General features: G+C 37.6%; 1 protein-coding gene across 2 annotated transcripts in view; it reads right to left on the minus strand.

Annotated features, from left to right (window-relative positions):
* Positions 1 to 3,028: 3,028 nt before the first annotated feature.
* The window catches only part of LOC115214493 (argininosuccinate synthase), a 38,105-nt gene continuing 18,742 nt past the window's right edge, over positions 3,029 to 22,391 (minus strand). For both annotated transcript variants that reach the window (XM_029783701.2, XM_029783694.2), the window contains exons 7-16: positions 21,040 to 21,114; positions 20,155 to 20,225; positions 17,731 to 17,852; positions 17,491 to 17,575; positions 16,135 to 16,199; positions 15,831 to 15,904; positions 12,831 to 12,888; positions 11,143 to 11,299; positions 5,277 to 5,342; positions 3,029 to 3,812 (exon numbers count right to left, since the gene is read on the minus strand). In XM_029783701.2, the coding sequence (XP_029639561.1) occupies positions 3,755 to 3,812; positions 5,277 to 5,342; positions 11,143 to 11,299; positions 12,831 to 12,888; positions 15,831 to 15,904; positions 16,135 to 16,199; positions 17,491 to 17,575; positions 17,731 to 17,852; positions 20,155 to 20,225; positions 21,040 to 21,114 (831 nt within the window). In that variant the 3' untranslated portion in view covers positions 3,029 to 3,754. The remainder of the gene's footprint in view (positions 3,813 to 5,276; positions 5,343 to 11,142; positions 11,300 to 12,830; positions 12,889 to 15,830; positions 15,905 to 16,134; positions 16,200 to 17,490; positions 17,576 to 17,730; positions 17,853 to 20,154; positions 20,226 to 21,039; positions 21,115 to 22,391) is intronic.

Genomic DNA, 22,391 nt, shown 5'->3' on the forward strand with positions numbered 1-22,391 from the left:
ATGTTCAACAGAAAAGTTAGGCATAAGAGGAGTTGGATGTGGTGTGTAAGAGAGACGACTGCACTGATATGATCATATGGTGCATATGGATGAGGACAGCTGTGTAAAGAATTGCGAATCTCTAACTGTAGAGGGAACCTATGATAGAGGTAGACCCAGGAAGACATGGGACAAGGTGGTGAAACATGATTTTTGAACTTTGAGCCTTGCAGATGCAATGACCGGTGACTAAGACTGTTGGCGATGTGTTGTGCTTGAGAGGATCTGTCAAGCCAAGTGCACCCATACTGGTGGCATGTAAAGAACATCATTTGAACATTGGACCTCAAGGAGGCAAAGTGGCTGAGTTCCTCTCAAGCATTGGGCCTCAGAGGCAAAGTGGCTGAGTTCCTTTCAAGTGTTGGGCTTCACGGAGGCAAAGTGGCTGAGTTCCTTTTAAGTGTTGGGCCTCATGGAGGCAATGACCAAGACATTTGATGTTATGTAATGCTTGAGAAGAAGACCCATCAAGCTGATCAGAATCACAGTCTTGGCAGATACTGGTGTCACGCAAATTGGCACCCATGTTGGTGACACGTAAACACACTCTGTTATCACACAAATGGCACCTGTGCTGGTGGCACATAAAAGTCCCACTACACTCTCAGAGTGGTTGGCGTTAGGAAGGGCATCCAGCCATAGAAAACCATGCCAGCATGGACAATAGATATTAAATGATGATGATGATGATAATATATATATATATATATATATATATATATATATATACACATATATATACATACATAGGGGCATACTTACATAAGTGTGCCTCTTCACCAACTTTATTTCCTCATGACTTTAAGATAAATGGATATCTTTTAATGAAATTTTCTGCAAATACCAATCAGAGCATGTAAATTATGATTATATTAGAATTTGATATGGAAAAAAATAGAAAAAGATTGTTTTGATGAATCATGATACATTTTACACCATGCAGATCAATTTAGGCCATAACTTTCCCAAAATGTCAAATTAAGCTCTAGAGACTTTAGTGATTGCTCCAACTGACCCTTATAATAAGGATGGGTCTTCCTTTACTGTGGTATCCCTCTTCTTGTTGGCCATACATTTTTTTCCTTTAAATCCTCTCCTTGAAAAACACTCATACATCATAACAACAGGAGTGACCATCATGTAACACACATGAATATATATATAACACAAAGCCACATAAAATACAAATCCAAAAAAGACACAAACATGAGCGAAGAGAGAAAAAAGAAGAAAGAAAATATGAATTCAACACTTAGTGTTTCAATTGGTCACATACCACATATTTCATTGGAACCTACTGAAGCAAGCCAACATGTTCGTGGCATTACCTTGGGTAATGACAAGGCTAAGGTGTTGGAATAGTAATACTAATAGTGCAATTAGTATATAATAATCTAATTTAGAAATACTTTATGCAATGAAGAAGGGACAAATGTAAGCATCTTGGCAACTACAGAAGACAACTCTCAACATGTTTAGGTATTATTAGACTTCCTCAATGAAGTATATATTCAACTATGCTTAATGAAGTAAAAAAAAAGAGCATTGCTAAATAAATATACAATATTTTACAGAAGTGGTCATGAAACATGATCATTTTTTCTTTTTTTTAAAGAAAATACTTAATTAGCGAGATTAATTACTCACAGATGCTATCAACATGAAAAACAGTAATTTAGTTGGTGTTAACATGATGTAATGACCATCAAAAATTTAATTACAAATATTTGTTTTCAAATGGATGGCATCTATGAGAAATTAATCTTGACTATAGCTCGCAACTGCTCTATTTTTATTCATTTGCAGCGGTAGGAAAATCTCTGATGCCAAGAAATTTATTAACAGCTATTGCAGTTAGTACCTATAAAAAATGATGGGGATGGGTATATGTCTCTCTCCTTTCAGTAAATCTTATTCTTCTGGTTCTGAGCCTTGCTCCATATTATTGTTGTTTCATTTGGCCTTTCAGTACTCCTTATTCTTTTTTACCTCTTCGGCATTTAGTTTTGATTTTGTAGCATTTCTCTCTTAAACAAGCATTGACTTATTGTGATAATCTTTTCTATCTGCAGTTCAGAGTTGAGTAGTGTCTCTATGAGAGAACTTAATTTGTTAGACCTGCAATTACACAGTGTAACAATATTATTATTTTTTTTCGTCTTTGGTCAGTAAGTGTTATTTCCTATTTGCCTCCATCTAGAAATAAAGGAAATGGATACTATTCCCTTCAAACTTTGCTTTTGTGACTGGATGAATATCAATGTTTTCAAACTTACTTATCTTCCATTACATTTCAGACAGATCTAGCACCGAGTTGCTGAAGCAGAAATATTGTTATAGCAAATATTCTGCTCAATACCACAGATTTGCTTGTTCTTAACCACTTGAGCATGTCCCTTGGTGGCTAACATCTCTGATCATGTGGAGTGGAGGAGCATCATAGCCTTGTGTTGAGAGGGATCCTTTGGGGTTTGAATAAATGTAACAAAAGTAAAGTTTGAAGGAAATGTTAGCTATTTTTCATACTTATCATTGCCTCCATGAGATCCAATGTTCAAAGGGAGTTTTTTAAATGCCACCAGCCTGGGTGTCTGTTACACGACACTGGTATCGGCTATGACCAATTTCACTTGGTTTGACAGGTCTTCTCAAGCATGGCATGTTGCCAAAGGTCTCAGTCACTTGTCATTGCCTCCACGAGGCTCACTGTTTGAAGATCATGCTTTTCCACTTGGGGCCTAAGTCTTCATTTGATTTATTTTAATATAAATATATCACAGAAAGGTTAAGCAAATTCAGTCTTTCTCACATCTTAATATAGTCATGCATAACTGTTTTGTCTCATTTTATTTTGTCTTTTAACAACTCTAAAAAATGTTTTGAATGATCTTGAACAATTTGGTAAGCTGTGACACCATGAGAAAGAAAAAAAAATTAAACTTAAGTTGAATTAAAATAAACAACAATTAAATAAAACAAAAACAAAACATTGCAAAGAATGTGATCAATTTATTTGCTTCTAAAAATGAAACTGGAAATAAAATACCAATGAAAATGTTTACTCTTTCTGAGAAGTATATCACATCTTTTTTCTAACCCTCACGTTCAGTCTAATTGAGCAGGCCTCTAATCAAAGGCCTTTCAGCCAGAGCCATCAGATCTCTTTGTTTATACACTGTCCAGTGTATCCTTTCTGCTTTATATATGATGATAGAATGTGATTTGAGGAAGATTTAGCTGCTATTTCTACCAGGCTGAGGAACTACATAGACACATACTTAAGCTACTGCTGCTGCTGCTGTTGTTGTTAATGATGTTGATAATGATTTAGTTATTGTTTTACATCTGTTGGAACAAACCTGTTAAACAATTTCAGTTTGCCAGCAGTTTGGGGCACAATTCCACCTTTATTATGGGGGGATAAGATGATGAACTAAAAATTCAAGACAAAACACATGGTCTCTGTTTTAAAGAATTTGATGGCAACGCTGAGCAGCTTACATAGCTATATACAAGTCACCTTATTGGCTCATGATGGTATTCGCAATGGTGGTGGTGGTGGTGGTGTTGTTTGGAAGGTAGTTTGGAGAGTTAAGGATTGATACTTCTAGAATATAAATGGCTACTAAAAAGAGAACAGAAAAATAATTGGAACATCCAGTATCCATTACAGCCACTAATTTAATTTGTGATGGACAAATATGAATAGTAACTTCTAATATGGCGTTGAGGAACCAATCTGCTTTTGACGATTTCTGTAAAACTCTCGCAGTCTGGAAAAGATATTAGATATTCAATTATAAAGAGTCATATAATTGCAGAGAGTTATATAATTCCAGAAAGTTATATCTATGACAAAGGAGATAATTACATGTGATAAATTACATAAGAAACACATAAATTTACCCATCGTTGAATTGCATGGAGTCGCACATCGTTAGATAGTTAAACTTTGCTATTATACATGATATGGGGAAATTACAACACACACACACACGTGTGTATTGTATTTATTTGTATATAAGTTGCATCTTTAGTTTTGTGTTAAATCTTGGTAAAACATTTTTTTGAATTTGTACTTTTAGCTTTGCCCCATGTATAAGATGCACTCCAGTTTTTTTCAGTTTAAGTCAAGTGTAAAAGAGCACAGCTTCACTCATGCAAGGATCAAAGTAAATTAGAACAACCAGGCTGAATGTGAGATAACTATTGTCTAACAAGACAGGGCAATCATATATAATTCTAAATTGAACTGATAACATAGAATGATGTAAAGTATACACTAATATTAATGCTCCTACAATTCAGATGCTATTTTCAGATATTGCATAGTATCCTTTAACCGTTAGCATTTAAAATGACCATATGCAGCCCATATATTCTACCTGTTTTACATTCAAACTGACTGGATCCAGCCTCTCACACCTACCCCACAACATTGTTCTAAAAATAAACAATCACAACACTGAAATCTTGAAGCAACAAGATAATGTATAATTAATTCAAAACAATGAGAATAAATAAGCATTGCATTCGACAGAGTAATCTGAACGCTAAAGGGTTAAACAAGACATTTATCCTAAGTACTTTAGTCACTGATACTTCATGATTATAGGATAACCATTAAAAGAGGGAAACGAAATGCATACATCTTACTTCATGCAGATATACTCTCTCTCTTTTACTCTTTTACTTGTTTCAGTCATTTGACTGTGGCCATGCTGGAGCACCGCCTTTAGTCAACTAAATCAACCCCAGGACTTATTCTTTGTAAGCCTAGTACTTATTCTATCGGTCTCTTTTGCCAAACCACTAAGTTACGGGACAAACACAGACACACAAATATATACACACACATGCATATATATAAATATATACGACGGGTTTCTTTCAGTTTCCATCTACCAAATCCACTCACAAGGCTTTGGTCAGCCTGATGCTATAGTAGAAGACACTTGCCCAAGGTGCTATGCAGTGAAACTGAACCCAGAACCATGTGGTTGGTAAGCAAGCTACTTACCACACAGCCACTCCTGTGCCAATTTGTATAAACTTGCACAAATATTTGAATATATAGATCTATCTAAGTCACGGTTTTATGGGAGAATGGTAAGAAAGAGGAAAAAATAACCAAAAACAAAAAGATGTTAGAAAAATAAGAAGTAAAGATTTAAAGTAAGAACACAGAAAAGTATTGACAGAAATATGTATTAGGTTGAATGTGAAAATATTTTTACCTCAGAGAGCAGATCTTAATGAAACCTCCAGCTTCAATCGGCTGATAGTCTCCCTGGACATTCATGCTGAAAACAAGGAAATAAAACATTTAAGACATGTAGTAGAGACAGTTATATATGTATAACACCATCAAGTTGCCAATAGTTGATGACACGGAAGACTTGATTAGGATATTAAGTAAAATAATACCTAAGTCGGTCAACAACCTAAAATTGCAGCTTTGATTTGATATCACTATCATAATCATTATCATTTAACATCTACTTTTCTAAGCTTGCATGGGTCAGACAGAATTTGTTAAGACTGGTTTTCTACAGTTGGATGCCCTTCCTGTTGCCAACCATCATCTGTTTTCAAACAAGGTAATATTTTCCCATGACCTGACATGTTTTTCAGAGAAGTCTAGAAAAGAACAACATCATTTGTATGACGATGGTGATGTTCCTTTACAACCATCATGTGATGTTAAGACAAGAGTACTTGCAAACACACCCACACACATCATCATCAATAATTAGTCCACACTGTAAAGTGGCCAGTACTTGGAAGGACATCCAGCTGTAAAAACCATACCAAAATTGATCTCACCTGTACTGGGGCCACGTAAGAAGCACTTAGTTCAATCTGCAGAGTTGCAGGTGTTAGGAAGGGCATACAGCTGTAAAAAAAAACCATGTCAAAAGAGACACTGAAGCTTAATGCAGTCTTCTGTGTAGCCAACTCCTGTCAAACCATCCAACCCATGCCAGCATGGAAAGCAGACATTAAATGATGATGATGATGATAATTTTGAAATTACATGGCGACCTGGCAGCTGGAGTCTTAGAGTAGCTGTCCACCGAAGTTCCATATAATATGGGAATGAAAAAGGAAAAGGAGGAATATACAATGTTACTAAAACAAAGACACATTCACAAGTATACAAACAAATGGTTTGATTAGGGTATAATCAATTTGGCGAGGAAACTAAAGAGAAAATATTACGACGATGACCACCACAGATCTACAATGGAAGAATTCACCACGTGTAGTTGAGGGTAAAAGAAATCGTTGAACGACAGTAAGTACGTCCAAAATTTATAAAGCAGTGACATACATACATACATAGATACTTGTAGCACACATGTATATACGTGCAGAGTGAAAATAAATCACACTATTTAATGTGACGGACTACACTGCAAAAAAATCAAAAATTTCATTGCTGTTTACAAACTTTCTCCGTGTCTATACGCACAAATACTTTTATGTATACACACGCAATATTTAAGAAAAAAAGGAATATACACAAAAAAGAACGAAACATGTGTATATACACACACAATATTTAAGAACAAGGAATATACACAAAAAAGAACGAATCAAAAACAAATATTTTATATTTTACTTTTATCGTATTGTTGTTTACATTTTCTGTCTCTACGGATGACCAGAACCAACAGAATCGCCATGGTGAAAGCCATAGCGGCGTGCGATAAGACTGGTCGCTGCTCTAAAATAGAACACTGCCCAGAAAATCACACCTGCCACATCTGTACGGAACCCGAAAATACGTTCCGTAATCGCTGGGTCGAATGTGGGACATGTCTCATCTCTGTCTGCCTCCAATGTGCCACGGACTTTCAGAAGATCCCAGGCCAAAAAAAGAGCCATCATAATGCTATGATGGATAGACTCTGGAAGATGGTTCAGCTTAAATCTTGGACTTTTCAGTGTCAGGCCTGCGTGCCTCCACAACCGACGATTGTGTCTCCCCCTGCCACTCCCGTGGAGGAGGCGGAACAGCAACAGCAGCAACAACAAAATCAACCACAACCAGAGCAGCAGCAACAACAACAGCAGCAGCAACAACTAGAGCAGCAGCAGCAGCAACAACAAAATCAACCACAACCAGAGCAGCAGCAACAACAAAATCAACCACAACCAGAGCAGCAGCAACAACAAAATCAACCACAACCAGAGCAGCAGCAACAACAACATCAACAACAACAACAGCAACAACAAAATCAACCACAACCAGAGCAACAGCAGCAACAACAACAACACCAATTGACCAGTGCGGTTCTTGCAGAACTGCAACAATCGATCTGTGCTTTAAAAGGGGAAGTAGCAGGAATAAAAGCAACCATTCAGGTTGGACTCCACAATGAGGGGTCTTATCGGAATGCTCTGCTAAAGAACCTCCCTGTACCTGTACCTCTTGTCGCATTTAAGACCGCGGATTCTGCCACCCATGAAGTCATTGCCATTGGGGTGCCAGAAGACATGGCTGATCTTCAGGCTTTTGCTGCCAACTCAGCCAAAGACCTAGGCTGCGTTCCCCCAACGGGTGCTATCCGCCTTGGACGACCTGGCCCAAAACCTAGGCTCATCAAGTTGTCTTTTACGGACCCCACTGAGGCAACCTCTTACCATCTGGCCTCAGTTAAAGCTGGGCGGGAAAATCGGACCACCTTCCGAACACGCCCAGGCTTACCGTCCGATGTACGTCCGAAGCTACGTGTAGTGGCTTCCCTGAATAGGAACTCAGCTCTACAGGAAAGCTTCAGTCTTCGGGAAGATGGACAAATCTGGAGATTTGTCAAGACTGCTGAAACGTGGAAGAGAGATACCAGCTGGTCTGAGTGCTCTCTACCCACAATAACTAAAAAGACTACAGCAACTCAGGGAAACTAAGCCAGAACAACCTGCCATCCTCTACACACCATCATAAACTGCGAGCAGGGTACAAATTGTTGTCCTTAAATGCTCGCAGTTTATGCAACAAAATACATTTGTTCAACGCCTACGTCAGAAGTGTTGACCCTGACTTCATCACTGTCACGGAAACATGGGCGCGTTCCTTACTCTGTGATGGGGTTTTCAACATTACGGGATACAACCTCTTCCGTAAGGACCGCACTAACCGCCGTGGTGGTGGTGTGATGGTCTACGTTCGTTCAAATTTTTTGGTAATTCCTTGTGCCGATTTGAACGAATCACAAGAAGAAGTTTTTTTCTGTGACGTGCGTATGACCATGTCAACACTCCTGCTTGGCGTTGTTTATCGTCCCCCAAGTTACCATCGGGACACACAGCTTTGCAATGTCCTCCGAGCTGCTGCCAGGAAAACAGCCACTTATGTGTTTATTGCAGGCGATTTCAATCATCCTGAGATCGATTGGGAGACCTTCCATTGGCCACAGAGTGCAAACGATTTTGTTGAGCTTGTGCTGGACTCAAACTGGTCACAAGTAGTCACCTCTCCAACAAGAGGCGACAACACCTTGGACCTGCTCTTCACCACAACTCCTGAAGCGGTTATCAATTGCACTACGGAGGAACCTCTAGGTGACTCTGATCATGCTATGATCATCGCCAATCTGGCTCTTGCGGGCAACAAAAACCTGAACCATCTCCAATCTGCTTCCTTCGATTGGAAGAGAGCAGATTGGAACCTGTACCACACTGAACTACAGCACCCAAACTGGCGTGAATTCTACAACTCTGGAGATGTGAATACTATACTCCAGAGTATCCTGGACTCAATATGGGCAGCATGTGCAGCATCAGTGCCACGTAAACAAAAAAGAAGAACCGCCCCAAAAGGGCAATTTGGGAAACTTCAGCGGTCCGACTTGCCAGGAGGGAACGTCGGACTGCTGAACGGGAATACAGGTTGCATAAATCAGACACCAACAGGAAGAAGCGGAATAAATCCTCCAACCATCTCAAGCAAGTGACAAAAAAAGCAGTGCTTGAATTTGAACAGTGCATAGCAGCCAATCCTGACAGCAAGGTTTTCTGGAAATATGTGCACTCAAAGCAGAGACCTCACTCTCCAGTGGGCCCTCTTCGCAACCCTCACACAAACCAGATCACTGACAACCCCAAGGAATGCGCAGAACTCATTGCCGAGTGCTATGCAAACATATTCACTGTTGAAAGTCAAAATGTACCATCTTCACCATCACTAACAGCAAACTCCATAACAACTATGGAATTTACACCTGCAATGCTGCGACGTCACCTTCAAAATAAGCGCAACTATGCCTCCCCTGGTCTCGATGGAGTTACATACCTGCTTCTCAAACGTGGCAGGCACTTCCTTTTACACCAGCTTTCTATTTTCTTCCAGTACTGTCTCAACAATGGTGCTACTCCGGAGCAGTGGAAAACTGCCAGTGTCATTCCTCTGTTCAAAAAGGGCGACCGCACATCACCTGTCAACTATCGCCCAGTCAGTCTCACTAGCTGTATTGCAAAACTGATGGAATCGTGTGTCAGAGAAACACTCTGGAACTTCTGGAGCTCTCACAGTCTCATCCGACCCTCACAATATGGATTTGTCCCTAACTCCAGCTGCAGTGACCAGCTTGTCGAGTTCCTTGAGGACATTACTCAGATTACTGACAGTGGCTCATGGGTGGATGTTGTCTACCTTGACTTTGCTAAGGCTTTCAACTCTGTGCCACACAAAAGGCTTATGGTGAAACTCTCTGCAATGGGTGTGGGGGATGACCTTTTTAACTGGTTGAAATCCTTCATCCTCAGCCGAAAGGAGGTAGTCACAGTTCTAGGACAGCACTCTACACCATATGAGATGTCATCGGGTGTACCACAGGGATCTGTCCTTGGTCCCCTCTTGTTTGTGGCATACATTAACGACATAGATGCCAATTTAAAGAATGCCACAGTATTGAAATATGCAGACGACATCAAGCTGTACCTTGAAATCAAGAGGACAGATCCTGATGTCTACAACTCTTTCCTGCAATCAGACCTAGACACAATGCAGCAATGGATCACAGACTGGCAACTGAAACTGGCTGTGGACAAGTGTACCACCATGCATTTTGGGAGAAAAAACCCTGCGTTCACATACTCCCTCCACAACACTGATATCAAGAAATCCTCTTGCGAGCGTGACCTAGGCATCACTGTCAGCAGTGATTTGCGTTGGTCAAAGCATATCTCTAAGATTGTCAGGAAGGCCGAGGGTGTCTTGGCATCACTCAGCAGGTCTTTTGTTAGCCGCTCTCCAGCCATCTATTTAAAACTGTATACAGCTATGGTACGACCACACTTGGAATTCGCATCATCAGTTTGGAACCCCTATCTTGCACAGAACATTGACCTCCTGGAATCTGTCCAGAGACGTGCAACCAAACGCATACCCTCCATCAGACACCTACCATATTCTGAGCGCCTTGTTTCCCTGGGCATGGATTCACTGAAGCTCCGGCGTTTGGCGACGGACTTGGTAAACACCCACAAAGTTATCAACCACCTCACCAACAACAACACTGAACACCTTTTTGATCTCCATGTGTCTAACACACGTGGACATGCCTACAAAGTCAGAAAACAATACAGCTCCCATGACTTTCGGAAACATTTTTTCACGCTCAGAGTTGCTGAAGCATGGAATAAACTGCCTGCGTCAGTTGTTGACTGCCATGACACTGCATCTTTTAAGGCCCTCATGCTTTCCGAAATCCGCCGAAACTACACCTGATTATATATACACTTTAGATGAGTTGTAGTGCACCTGAGCACTGTACACAATTATTATTATATTATTATTATTATTATTATTATTATAACACACACATACAGAAGTCTTTTAGTTTTCATATAGAAATCAATTTACAAGGCTTTGGTCTGACTGGGGCTATAGTAAAAGACTTTCCCCCAAGGTACTTAACAGTGGGACTGAAACCAAGACCACACAGTTGGGAGTCAAGCTTCTTAACCACACAGCTATACCTGTACCTGAACACTTTATGAAAATTGATACCAACACACCTCAGACTACAGAAGTGTCCTTTTGGTATTAAATAAATACAGGAATAAATGTACATACTTTGTGAGAAGAGTGCTTACCTGACTAATTCTTCATTGTAGAGAGACAGAGGGGATTCCCGGCTTACGACCATGGCTCTACCCTTGTATAGTGTAAGGATGACACTGCCTTCCACACACTCCTGACTTTTAGCAATACACTGTCGAGTGAACTCACATTCAGGACTGAACCAAAATCCTGTTTTATCACAGAAAAAATGTAAGCAGTTGAATCACAGATCATTTAAAAACAACAAAGTGCAGCAAAAAAAAAGGAAAAAGAAAAGATTATATATATATATATATATATATATATATATATATATATTTGTATGTAAAATGGGCAGCATGTAAAGCAACTCCACAGCTCTTCAGATAACATAAATTCTTTTGAGACTTTTTCATTAACAAAACAAAAAAAAGATTTAAATTTTTAAAATTATAATACACACTTGCGGAGTCTCATAGAATGTAGTTTATATATATTTAATGCATGTAGAGTTGTAACTTGCATGAAGAAACACTCTATATCCGTAGGTGAAACTCAGAGTAACAAGAGACTAACTCAAAACAAAAATATTTATTCGTCTCTACTTTGGCAATGAGTACTTAACATGATATTCAAGGGACATAACTCAGTGTTTCAACAATTACAGTTATCTTTTCGATTCGTATTGTTTGCTATGCAATAAAATAATTTTTTTTTAATACAGAAAAGGGTTTTAGACAAACTGGTTTTTGTAGTGTTCTTGTTGAATAATTAATGCTTGTGGTAGAGTTTGTTGATTAAATAGAGGAATTGTTTTGCCACGAAGTTATAATGTGCATGCTGAATGGAGGATTGAATGAAAAAAAAAAGATCTGGTTTCATTGACAGTATTGTGAAGTTTCATGTTGTTTGATTTATGCAGCATTTCAACAACAAATAAACCTCTTTGTAAATTGCTGTGGCATCAGTGTCAATGAGTAGGGATGTCGCTAAGCCCCTGCAATCCCTGCGGTCGCATGGGGCCTCCGTAGTTGAGGGGCTCCATGTTAAGATCAAAGTACATAGATGAGTGATCTATTTACTTTGGTTAAGATGTTGAGCAAGAATTAAACTATATTAACTTAAAACTTCAAGAAATAAAACGGTAATACATTGTACCTGCAAAAGTTCTTGTAAAGATATAATATATACCACGAACGTCCCTACCTAAATAGGCTTTGTACACTCTGGTCCTTATTACTCACATATCTGGAAGTTTTACTAATTGAAATTTGTAATAAACCTAAATAAATTTAACTTGTATTTTAAAAGATGTTCTTTAGGATAACGTCAAATATTGAACTTCAGATACAATAAAGTAAAATGTAGCTAGGAATAAAGGGTGTAGATTATGAATTTTGACTGACGTGATGGGGCCTCAATACAAAAAGTTGCAGGGGACCTCTAAAAGTCACACAACACACCTGTCAATGAGAGATACTTCATCTTCACCAAAACAACAGACACTTTAAACAAATAAGAATTACATTCTAAGTGCTGACATGAGAATGAGTTCTTTCTTTTCAGACTCAGCAGAGCTGTGAAACTAAATTGCACCTTGTGCAACAATCCTAAAATCAACATGGCAAAACCATACTGATTAAAACACATGAAACCTTTAGGCATGAGACAATAATGTAGTTTAGCATCATGCAATTATATAGGTAATTGAGTGTGAAACACCTAAAACAACTCTACTTACCACGATAGACCTGTTCTGAAAATTTGTTGTCCAACTCGCGCTTTATTTTGCGGACCTCCTGCAATCAAAAACAAATGTTCTAATAGTTAGAATAGTTGAAGGAAAACTAATACTGCCAAGTCAAATAATAGTTTAAAATTTTGGCAGAGAGCTAGCTGGTTTTGAGGGGAGGGGGAAGTCGATCACACTGATCCCAAAATGATGAAAAGCAAAGTTGACCTCAGCAGAATTTAAGCGCAAAATATAAAAACATGAAATGCTACTAAGCATTTTGTCCAGTATGCTAACAGTTCTGCCAGCTTGCCACTTTAGTCGAGTCAAATAATGATATAATGATAACAGGAAAAGATTGTTCCTGCTGTTTAGCCCCAGATTAAGCAGGGCTATGAGCAAAGGCATTGTACATATAAGAATAAGTTGACTGCTGCTATTATTTTGACGTATATTTTGTGTGGACTGAATGAGAGATAATATTTTATGATAGTGCTGTAGTAGTGTTCTGGTGTGTTGTCTGGGAGTAATTATAGATACAGAAGCAGGAACTGTAAATGCTGAAGTGTAGCATAGTAAAGGGGGTCTCTAAGCAGTTGCAGTGAAATCTTCAACTTCCATCCAATCATCTTAAAAAAGAAAATGAATAAACATACTGGATATATTTCTTTACTACCTACAAGGGCTAAACACAGGGGGGACAAACAAGGACAGACAAACAGATTAAGTCAATTACATTGACCCCAGTGCGTAACTGGTACTTAATTTATCAACCCTGAAAGGATGAAAGGCAAAGTCGACCATGGCAGAATTTGAACTCAGAACGCAGTGGCGGACGAAATACCGCTAAGCATTTCGCCTGTCGTGCTAACGTTTCTGCCAGCTCGCCACCTTGTAAACATACTGGATAGCCATTACATAAAAGTCATTGGAATGTTGGTCAAACAATGAATGGGTAAGTTTTAATTTGTGTTTGTGTATGTGTTTTAGTTTGTGTGTGTGGTTGTACTTTTGCAGACACATGTGCATATGTTTGTTAGCATGTGACAGAAAAGTGTAAGTAAAGATAATGCATTGTGGGCTGATTGTGTAATAAACCTACAAGAAAATTACACTACAGAAATCTTGAAATGCAGTAGTTTGGTCTGGTTTGAAAATGTTATACTCTGAAGATGACATTACAGACTATGGTGATAAATGAAACGATGTGGTACAACTAGCACAATAAAAAGCAACAGACATTTACATGAAAGCACATATTTCATCTTAACAGCAACAGCAACAATTCTTTCTAATTTAGTTTCAAATTATGGCTTAAGGCTAACAATTTTAGTGGGAGTGGACAACTCAATGACATCAACCCCCAGTACTTCACTGGTGCTTATTTAATCTACCTCGAAATGGTGAAAGGCAAAGTTGACCTCAGTGGAATTTGAACTCAGAATATTAAAAGCTGAAAGAAATGTTATTAAACATAATTGTTCAACACACTAATGATTCTGCCACCTTAATAATAATAATGGTTTCAAATTTTGGCACATGCCAGCAGTTCTGAGGGAAGTTGGTTAGTCAATACTATTGACCCCAGAACTTGATTGATTTTTATGAGCACCAAAAGGGATGAAAGGCAAAATTGACAGTAGCAAATAGTATTTTCTGATTTAAGCACTAGGTCTGCAATCTTGAGGGGAGGGGAGGAATTGATACAATAAACCCTAGTACTTAACTGGTTCTTTATTTTATTGAAGAATGAAAGGCAAAGTAGTCCTTGGTGGGATTTGAAATAAGAATGTAAAGAACTGGGGCAAATATAGCTAGGCTTTTAATCTGACGTTTTAATGATTCTGCTAGATCACCACCTTGATGTTGGCAATTAATGAAGATTTTTAAATAAGGGACAAAATGACAACTTTAGAGGGGAAGAGTTTAGTTGATTGCATTGATTCTATGACCTGACTGGTCCTTATTTTATAGATTCTGGAAAGATGACATGCATAATAATGATTTTGTATTTGGTTCAAGGGCAGCAAAATAAAAACACAAAAGGTGGAAGAGTAAAAAAGAAAATTACTAAAGTATTGGATTATAAAAATTGCAAGTAAAAAATACAGTAAATAATATAATTTACTACAGAATAAATATCCAAACAAATTCTACTCATATGGGTTAGATGGAAGCAAGATTTTGGTGTATAACAATAATCTAATGTGGTACCATTTCACCACTAGTTAGCAGCTGATTCATAGGGAGAAGACACAAAGAACCAACTCCAAGACATGACTGGTAGTTTCATCACCATTTGTGTTTAACATCTGTTTTCCAAGCTGGCATGAGTTGGTCAGTTTGACAGGAATTGATGAACCAGAGGACTGTGCCAAGCTCCGATGTCTGCTTTGAAATGGTTTCTAAAGCTGGATACTCTTTCTAATACCAACAACTTCACAAAGTGTAGTAGGTGTGTTTTATGTGGCCCTGATACAAGTAAAATCACCAAATAACATGCAAGTCAAAATCACCTGATGGTGTGGTTTGGTAGTAAGGGAGGTGGCTTTATGCCAGGTGATGAGAGGTTAAAATATGATAGAGGGACAGGAACAAGCACCTTGCAGTTGAGGAGATACCCAACCCTAACCAGTTGGAAAAAGAGGGAAGATGGTGAAGAGATGTCAGAGTGTACTCTAAGGTTACAGGAAGGTGATCACCACCACCACCACCACCATCATCATCATCAGTATCATTTAATGCCTGCTTTCAATGCTGGCATGGGTTGGATGGGTCGACATGGAGCTGGCTAGCTGGGAACTGTCCAAACTTCAATTGTCTGTTGTGGCATGGTTTCTACGGTGAGAGAACTTTATTGATAATTAGCCCTCAAAGGGTGAAAAGCAAAGTTGATGTTAGCAAGATTTGAACTCGAAGCTCAGGCATCTGAAATAAATACTGCTAGGTATTTTATTCGATGCTCTGATGCAAACGATAAAAAGGCAAAAATATTAAATATTATTTTACCCTATCCATGGTGAAGATTTCAATGTCTGTGTGAGCTGTTAAAAGGATGGTGCCAGCTGGAGTTTCATAGACTCCTAGAATAATAAAAATAAGACAGATTTAAGCAGTATTTATTGTGTTTATTAAGAATTAAGTTAATATAGAATGAATTTATTAACCATGTCATTTAAGCATAATTTTTTTCTTATATTTGATTACATCTGTGATGATGAATTTAGCAGTAAAAGAATTTAAAAATATTCATAAAATATTCAAGCTTAAAAATATTGGGATTGAAAAAAAACAAAAAAACGTCAAAGCTAACCACGTGATTTCATGCCAATAAATCTGTTTTCCACCAAGTCAATACGTCCAATACCATGTTTGCCTCTGAAATAACAAACAAAAAGCTGACAGTGTACATCCTTCAGTCTTCTATATACAGGCATATCTCAACATACATCGTTTTGGGTTATGTCTTTTTCACCTTCAAAGTTTTTTAGAAGAAATTAATGAGAAAAAAAAAAAAACCTCAACTTCAGTTGGTCTATCTGACTTTACATCAGTCTCAGCAACAGTATTTAAAAGCATAATATTTATCCCTACTTAAAAGTAGATACTGTACTAGAACACAAAATACTGCAGTAGTTACTATCAGAGAAATTCTTGTATTGGCTTTTGGTGAATATAAGCACTCCTGTTTACATCGCTAGCAAAGGAGACAAATCTGTGTTCTAACACAACATCTATTTTTAAGTGGGGATAAAGATTAGCCTTTGATATTACTCCCACTTCTGTTGCTAATAATTATATTTAAAAGCGAAACAATTTTTAATTAAAGCAACCTAAAAACTAATAATGACGAACTTCAATTTCAATGTGAACACTTTAATTCACACTTTTAAAATCTTTAATCAAGTACATCAGTGTCACCAATGAGATACTTTATTTGAATAAGGTACCAATGATGTATATAGGTTAATGGTGCCAACTAGCACCCAGGTGACAATACAATCTATTCAGAATTCCCTGGGCTCTGGAGTAGAGAATGACCTTTCTGGTCTAAACAATTTCCTGCACTTCCTTCCAGCTCAGTTCATTCATGTTGAACTCAGTTGGTAGTAGTTCAAAGCTCATCAGGTTTTTGTTTTGGCCAAGCCCCAGCTCTCTCACAGGACCTCCCAGGGCACTGGTAAGAAAACAAAAGTGTTCGCTTCATCAGCTAAGTACATGAAATGCAGTTTCTCTGCTTAACACTAAGCAGCTTCTCAGTAATACCAATGAGATTAGAAATTAAGTATGTCCAAAATACACACACACATACATATATACATATATATATATATACATACATATATATATATATATATATATATATATATATATATATATATATATATATATATATAATATATATATATATATAGTTTCTGTTGTTAGAAGTTAATGATTGGAGAGGAAGCATGGACAGAGGATGAAAACTTGTATAAAAATAAAAAAGGCTCAAACGAAGTGCTGAGTACATTAATTAATCAGTGAAGGTAGTGTTGCCAAATGGAACCATGAAAGAACTTTTTCAAACCATAAATGGTAACATGAAAATATAAAGGTGATATTGAGCACAATTTCACACATGAACATCTCATTCATGTGTTGCAAGTTATGGAAAATCCATACTAACCCAAGTTCATTGAGGTACAAGTACAATTCCAAAGGATCTGTTTTGACAGTTTTATCATGAAGATTCTTCACAGAAACAGGAAGTCCTAAAAAAGATAATTATTTAAAAAAAATAGCATTAACTTCAACTGCTATTTCTGGCAAACTGAGCAACCACTTTGAGATTCTTAATATAGGCTCATCTAGCTGCATCTAAATTTTGTTGATAGAGATAAAATATGGCAAATGAAATGAAGCTCACCTTTCTTGAAAGTAATCTGAATACGTTCAGCCTGCCCTGGTGCTTTTTCTGGGTCAGTTGTCATGTTGTATATTCCATTTGGTGCTTCAGTCTTAGGGTTTTCAAGAATTCCACTTTCATAACTGTGGAAAAAAAGAAAAGACAAAAATTTCACTTTGTTGTTTTGTTAATTTCTCTGTTTGTTAAACAAATGCTGCCTCTATGACTAAGAAAGAAAAAAACTATTATTATTGTTATCATTAGCACACCAGGTAAAATGCTTAGCAGCATTTATTCTTTTACTTATTTCAGTCATTTGACTGTGGCCATGCTGGAGAACCACCTTTAGTCGAACAAACTGACTATTCTTTGAAAGCTTAGTATTTATTCTATCAGTCTTTTTTGATGAACTGCTAAGTTAAGGGGACGTAAACACACCAACATTGATTGTCAAGTGATGGTGAGGGAACAAACACAGACACACAAACATATACATACATATATATACATACATATATATATATATATATATATATATATATATATATATATATATGTATATATAGGACAGGCTTCTTTCAGTTTCTGTCAACCAAATCCACTCACAAGGCTATAGTAGAAGACACTTGTCCAAGGTGCCATGCAGTGGGACTGAACCCGGAACTATGTGGTTGGTAAGCAAGCTACTTACCACACAGCTACTCTTGCAATGATATATTCTGAGTTCAAATTCTGCTGAGGTCGACATTGCCTTTCATCCTTTCAGAACTGATAAAATAAGTACCAATTGAGTACTGGGGTTGATGTAATTGACTAACCCCAATCCCCGAGAGTGCTGGCCTTGTGCCAAAATTTGAAATTATCATTATTATCATTATTAAGGCGGGCAGCTGATAGAATTGTTACCATGTAGGAAAAAATGTTTAGTGAGAGTTTTTCCAGCTCTTTACATTCCGAATTCAAATCCCACAGAGGACAGAGGTCAATTTTGCCTCTTATCCATTTCACGGTGAAGCCAGTAGGTACCAGCGAAGTACTGGTAGTGGTGGTGGGGGAGAAGTTTCAATATAATCGACTCCCCCCCCCCAATTGAAACAATCAAAGAGGCAAGCAGGCAGAATAGTCAGCATGCTGGACAAAATGCTTGGTGGCCTTTCCCATCTTTACATTCTGAACTCAAATTCTGACAAACCTGACTTTGACTTTAATCCTTTCAGGATAAGGACCAGTTGAGCACTGGGAGTCTATGTAATCAACTTAATCCCTCCCCTGAAATTACTGGCCTAGTATCCAAAATTTGAAACCATTATTTACTGCTTTTCTTTGCTTTATCATACATTGACATAAAAGTATCCAGTACATTCTTATACTCAAACTTTTATATATAATGGCATAAAAGACTCACATGCATGTTAGATGCACTCCAATTTCTGCAGAGGCCCAACTTCACTTATTGAACCTGGGGTGATATCTTAAGACATTTACTTTGGAAAAAAAGTGTATTTATATGATGCCAAATAGAGTGGCCAGCCAAAAGAGTTTGACCAAAGCACACACCAAAGCACCCATGTACATGCACGCACACATCCCTATAAGGCAGACACCCCACAACATAAACTGTCTCCCACCATCCCCAACATATATACCCCCATGTATACATAGACCCCCAACACACATATTACACACCACATGCTAACATACCTCCCCAGCAGTTTTATCCTTTACAGAGAGAAAACAGACCAACGAACACAGCTATATATACCTACACCCCTAGAAAAAATTATACATATGACACCGCAATTAGCCAGATTTACCTATCTATACATTTCATTTGGTAGTTTGATAGGAATAATGGATAACAGATGTAAGTCTTTGGAATGGTGTCCTGAAACAGGCACTATGCAACTAACATCATAATTATCAGGTGTAAAAAGCATCCAGCCATGAAAACCATGTCAAAACTGACCTTGCCTGTGCTTGTGACATGTAAAAAGCACTCATTCCACCCTGCTGGGTGGCTGGTGTAAGGAAGACCATCCAGCTGTAAAAAACCCTGCTAAAACAGACAGAAGTCTGGTGCAGGATCCGGCCTGGCTGGCTCCTGTCAAATCATCCAACCCATGCCAGCATGGAAGGCAGACGTTAAATAACGGTGATGATAACGATGATGATGATGATGATGATGATGATGTACATGAGGATTTCTTACTGAAACACAAAATGAAGGATACAATGGGAAAATAAGATGAAATTGTGTGAATCCTGATGATATTCTTATAGACATTATTGACATTAGTGAAGTAAAATTGTTGCAACAGTCCAAAATCAAAGAGAGAATTCAACTAACCCTGGTACTTTGCTATACATCACTCACTATACATATACATACACTGATTCTATACACTTCCAAGGCCTCTTGTACAGGAAAATAAAACACATATATACCTGATATGCATTAAGTTAGCATCCATACTCCATGGATCCTTTTTAGTTGCAGGAACTGGAATTCCTCGTTTCTGAAACAGATATCATGTTTTAATGCTTAAACATTCCTTGTTTTGCAACACTTAATATTACAATGTATGTAAACAAAGTTAGCTTTTTTTTTCTTTTTTCAGAAGCATTGAGATGTATTGAAACATACAGATATGAAAACATTTTACAGATACAAAAACATGTTACAGTTCTAGTAACATGATGAAGAAAATGAAGGAAATGGAAAGAAATTGTGATGTTTGTGACACAATCATTGTTAGTTTCATTGTTGTTGGTGATGGTGAGGAAGGTAGCATTGCTAATAAGACAACAGTTGCAAAGGTTACAGTGCTGATGATGTCATCGTTGTCATTGTTGTCGTCGTCATCATCATCATTATTGCTATTATTTTAACACATTCAATTTATCATGCTCACATAATTTGGATGGAGTTATTGAGGCAGATTTTCTATGGCTGAATGCTCTTCCTGTCACCAACCCCCATCTGTTTCCAAGCAAGTTAACATTATCCCATGTTGAAAATAAGTGACATTCATTTACAACATTCAAATGTTGCCAAGACAAGGAAACACACACATGTGATAGGCTGTGTTCAGTTTCTGCTTACTAAATCTTGTAACAAGAATTTGATCAGCTTGGAGCTATAGCAGAAGGCATTTGCCCAAGGTGCCATGCAATAGGACTGAACCTGGAAGCATGTCACTGCAAAGCAAACTTCTTAACCACACAGCCACACCTGTGCCGATAGCCATGTCTGCAATAAGTTTTAACTATTTTCAAGAGAAATTACCAAAAACAAAAATTCTAGTTTAAGAAATTCGAATACAAAGTTACCTGAGCATATTCCATGAGGTCGTCTCTTCCTTTAAACCTGTTGTAGAATTCTGGCAACCTCCATGGTGCCACAATCTAAAAAATAAATGATAAAACAGATAGAAAACATATAACTATATAGGCTTTCTTTGACCACAAAGAAGGTCTTTCTTGAAATGGTGGATTAGTGAAATATATAAAAATGGGATTTAAGGTAGATTTAGGGCCATATTTTGTCTTTTGAAGAACTAACCTTCAAAAACACCAAGTAAAATGTTTGAGGGGAAAATCATTTCACTGGAATATATTGTTAGTGATATAATTTTCTTTGAAGCCCACCTTTTCAACTATGAGAAGGGGCTAAAATAATGTTGCATTTGTCCATCCATCAATAGCAAATACACAAATATATACATACATGTGTGTATATATATATATATATATTATATATATATATATATATATATAATACATTTGTTGGTTGTAAACAACCAACAGATGTATTAGTTTAATGGGAAGCTCAGGAAGTGAGAAAGTCTTTTACATTTCGAGCCTACGCTCTTCGACAGAAAGGAACACAAAAGTAAACAGGGAGAGAAAATAGAAAAAGGTTTAGTGGCTAACGATCTATCATAGCGAATGCCAGACATATATATGTGTGTGTGTGTGTGCACATGTGTCTTCCTTTTGTTTTGCTTCTGTCAATCCATGGTTGCCATGTAAAAAGCATTGGTGCTGGTGCCACATAAAAAGTACCCAGTATACACTGTAAAGTGGTTAATGTTAGGAAAGGCATCCAGCTGTAGAAAACATGCCAAAACAGACAATGGAACCTGGTGTGGCTCCTGGCTGAGCCAAGACCTGTCAAACTGTCCAACCTGTACCAGCATGGAAAATAGATGTCAAATGATGATTTTTATTTTCTATATAAAATACGAAAATTTTCTAGTTATATGAAATGTGTACATGGCCTTTAACAAAGAGTTTACACATACTCTCCTAACCACTTATAAACATGGGTAGTCTACATGTAGTTTGTTAAAACTTCAGCTCATTAACTGAATATAATTTTCTTCAGAGAAGCAGTTCACTATACAATTTATTCATATAAGATCATCATCATCATCATCCAGTGTTTTAAATTTGGGTTTTGTCTCTGTTAACGAGGGTATTTGGATCTACCTCAATGTCATAGCAACTAGCCTCACACCATCTTGCCTGGTTTTGGGCATCTTCCTTTTTCAAACCAACCCTCCCAATCTCCTCCTCCACCTTTTCCTTGGTCTAACATATCATTTGTAAACACTCTCCTAGCACTTATATATGTGTTTATTCTTCTCATGGCTTGTTACTCAAATTTCAGCTTGCTAAGT

Source organism: Octopus sinensis, linkage group LG1 (genome assembly GCF_006345805.1).
Source record: "Octopus sinensis linkage group LG1, ASM634580v1, whole genome shotgun sequence".
In the NCBI taxonomy this organism is placed as follows: Eukaryota; Metazoa; Mollusca; class Cephalopoda; order Octopoda; family Octopodidae; genus Octopus; species Octopus sinensis.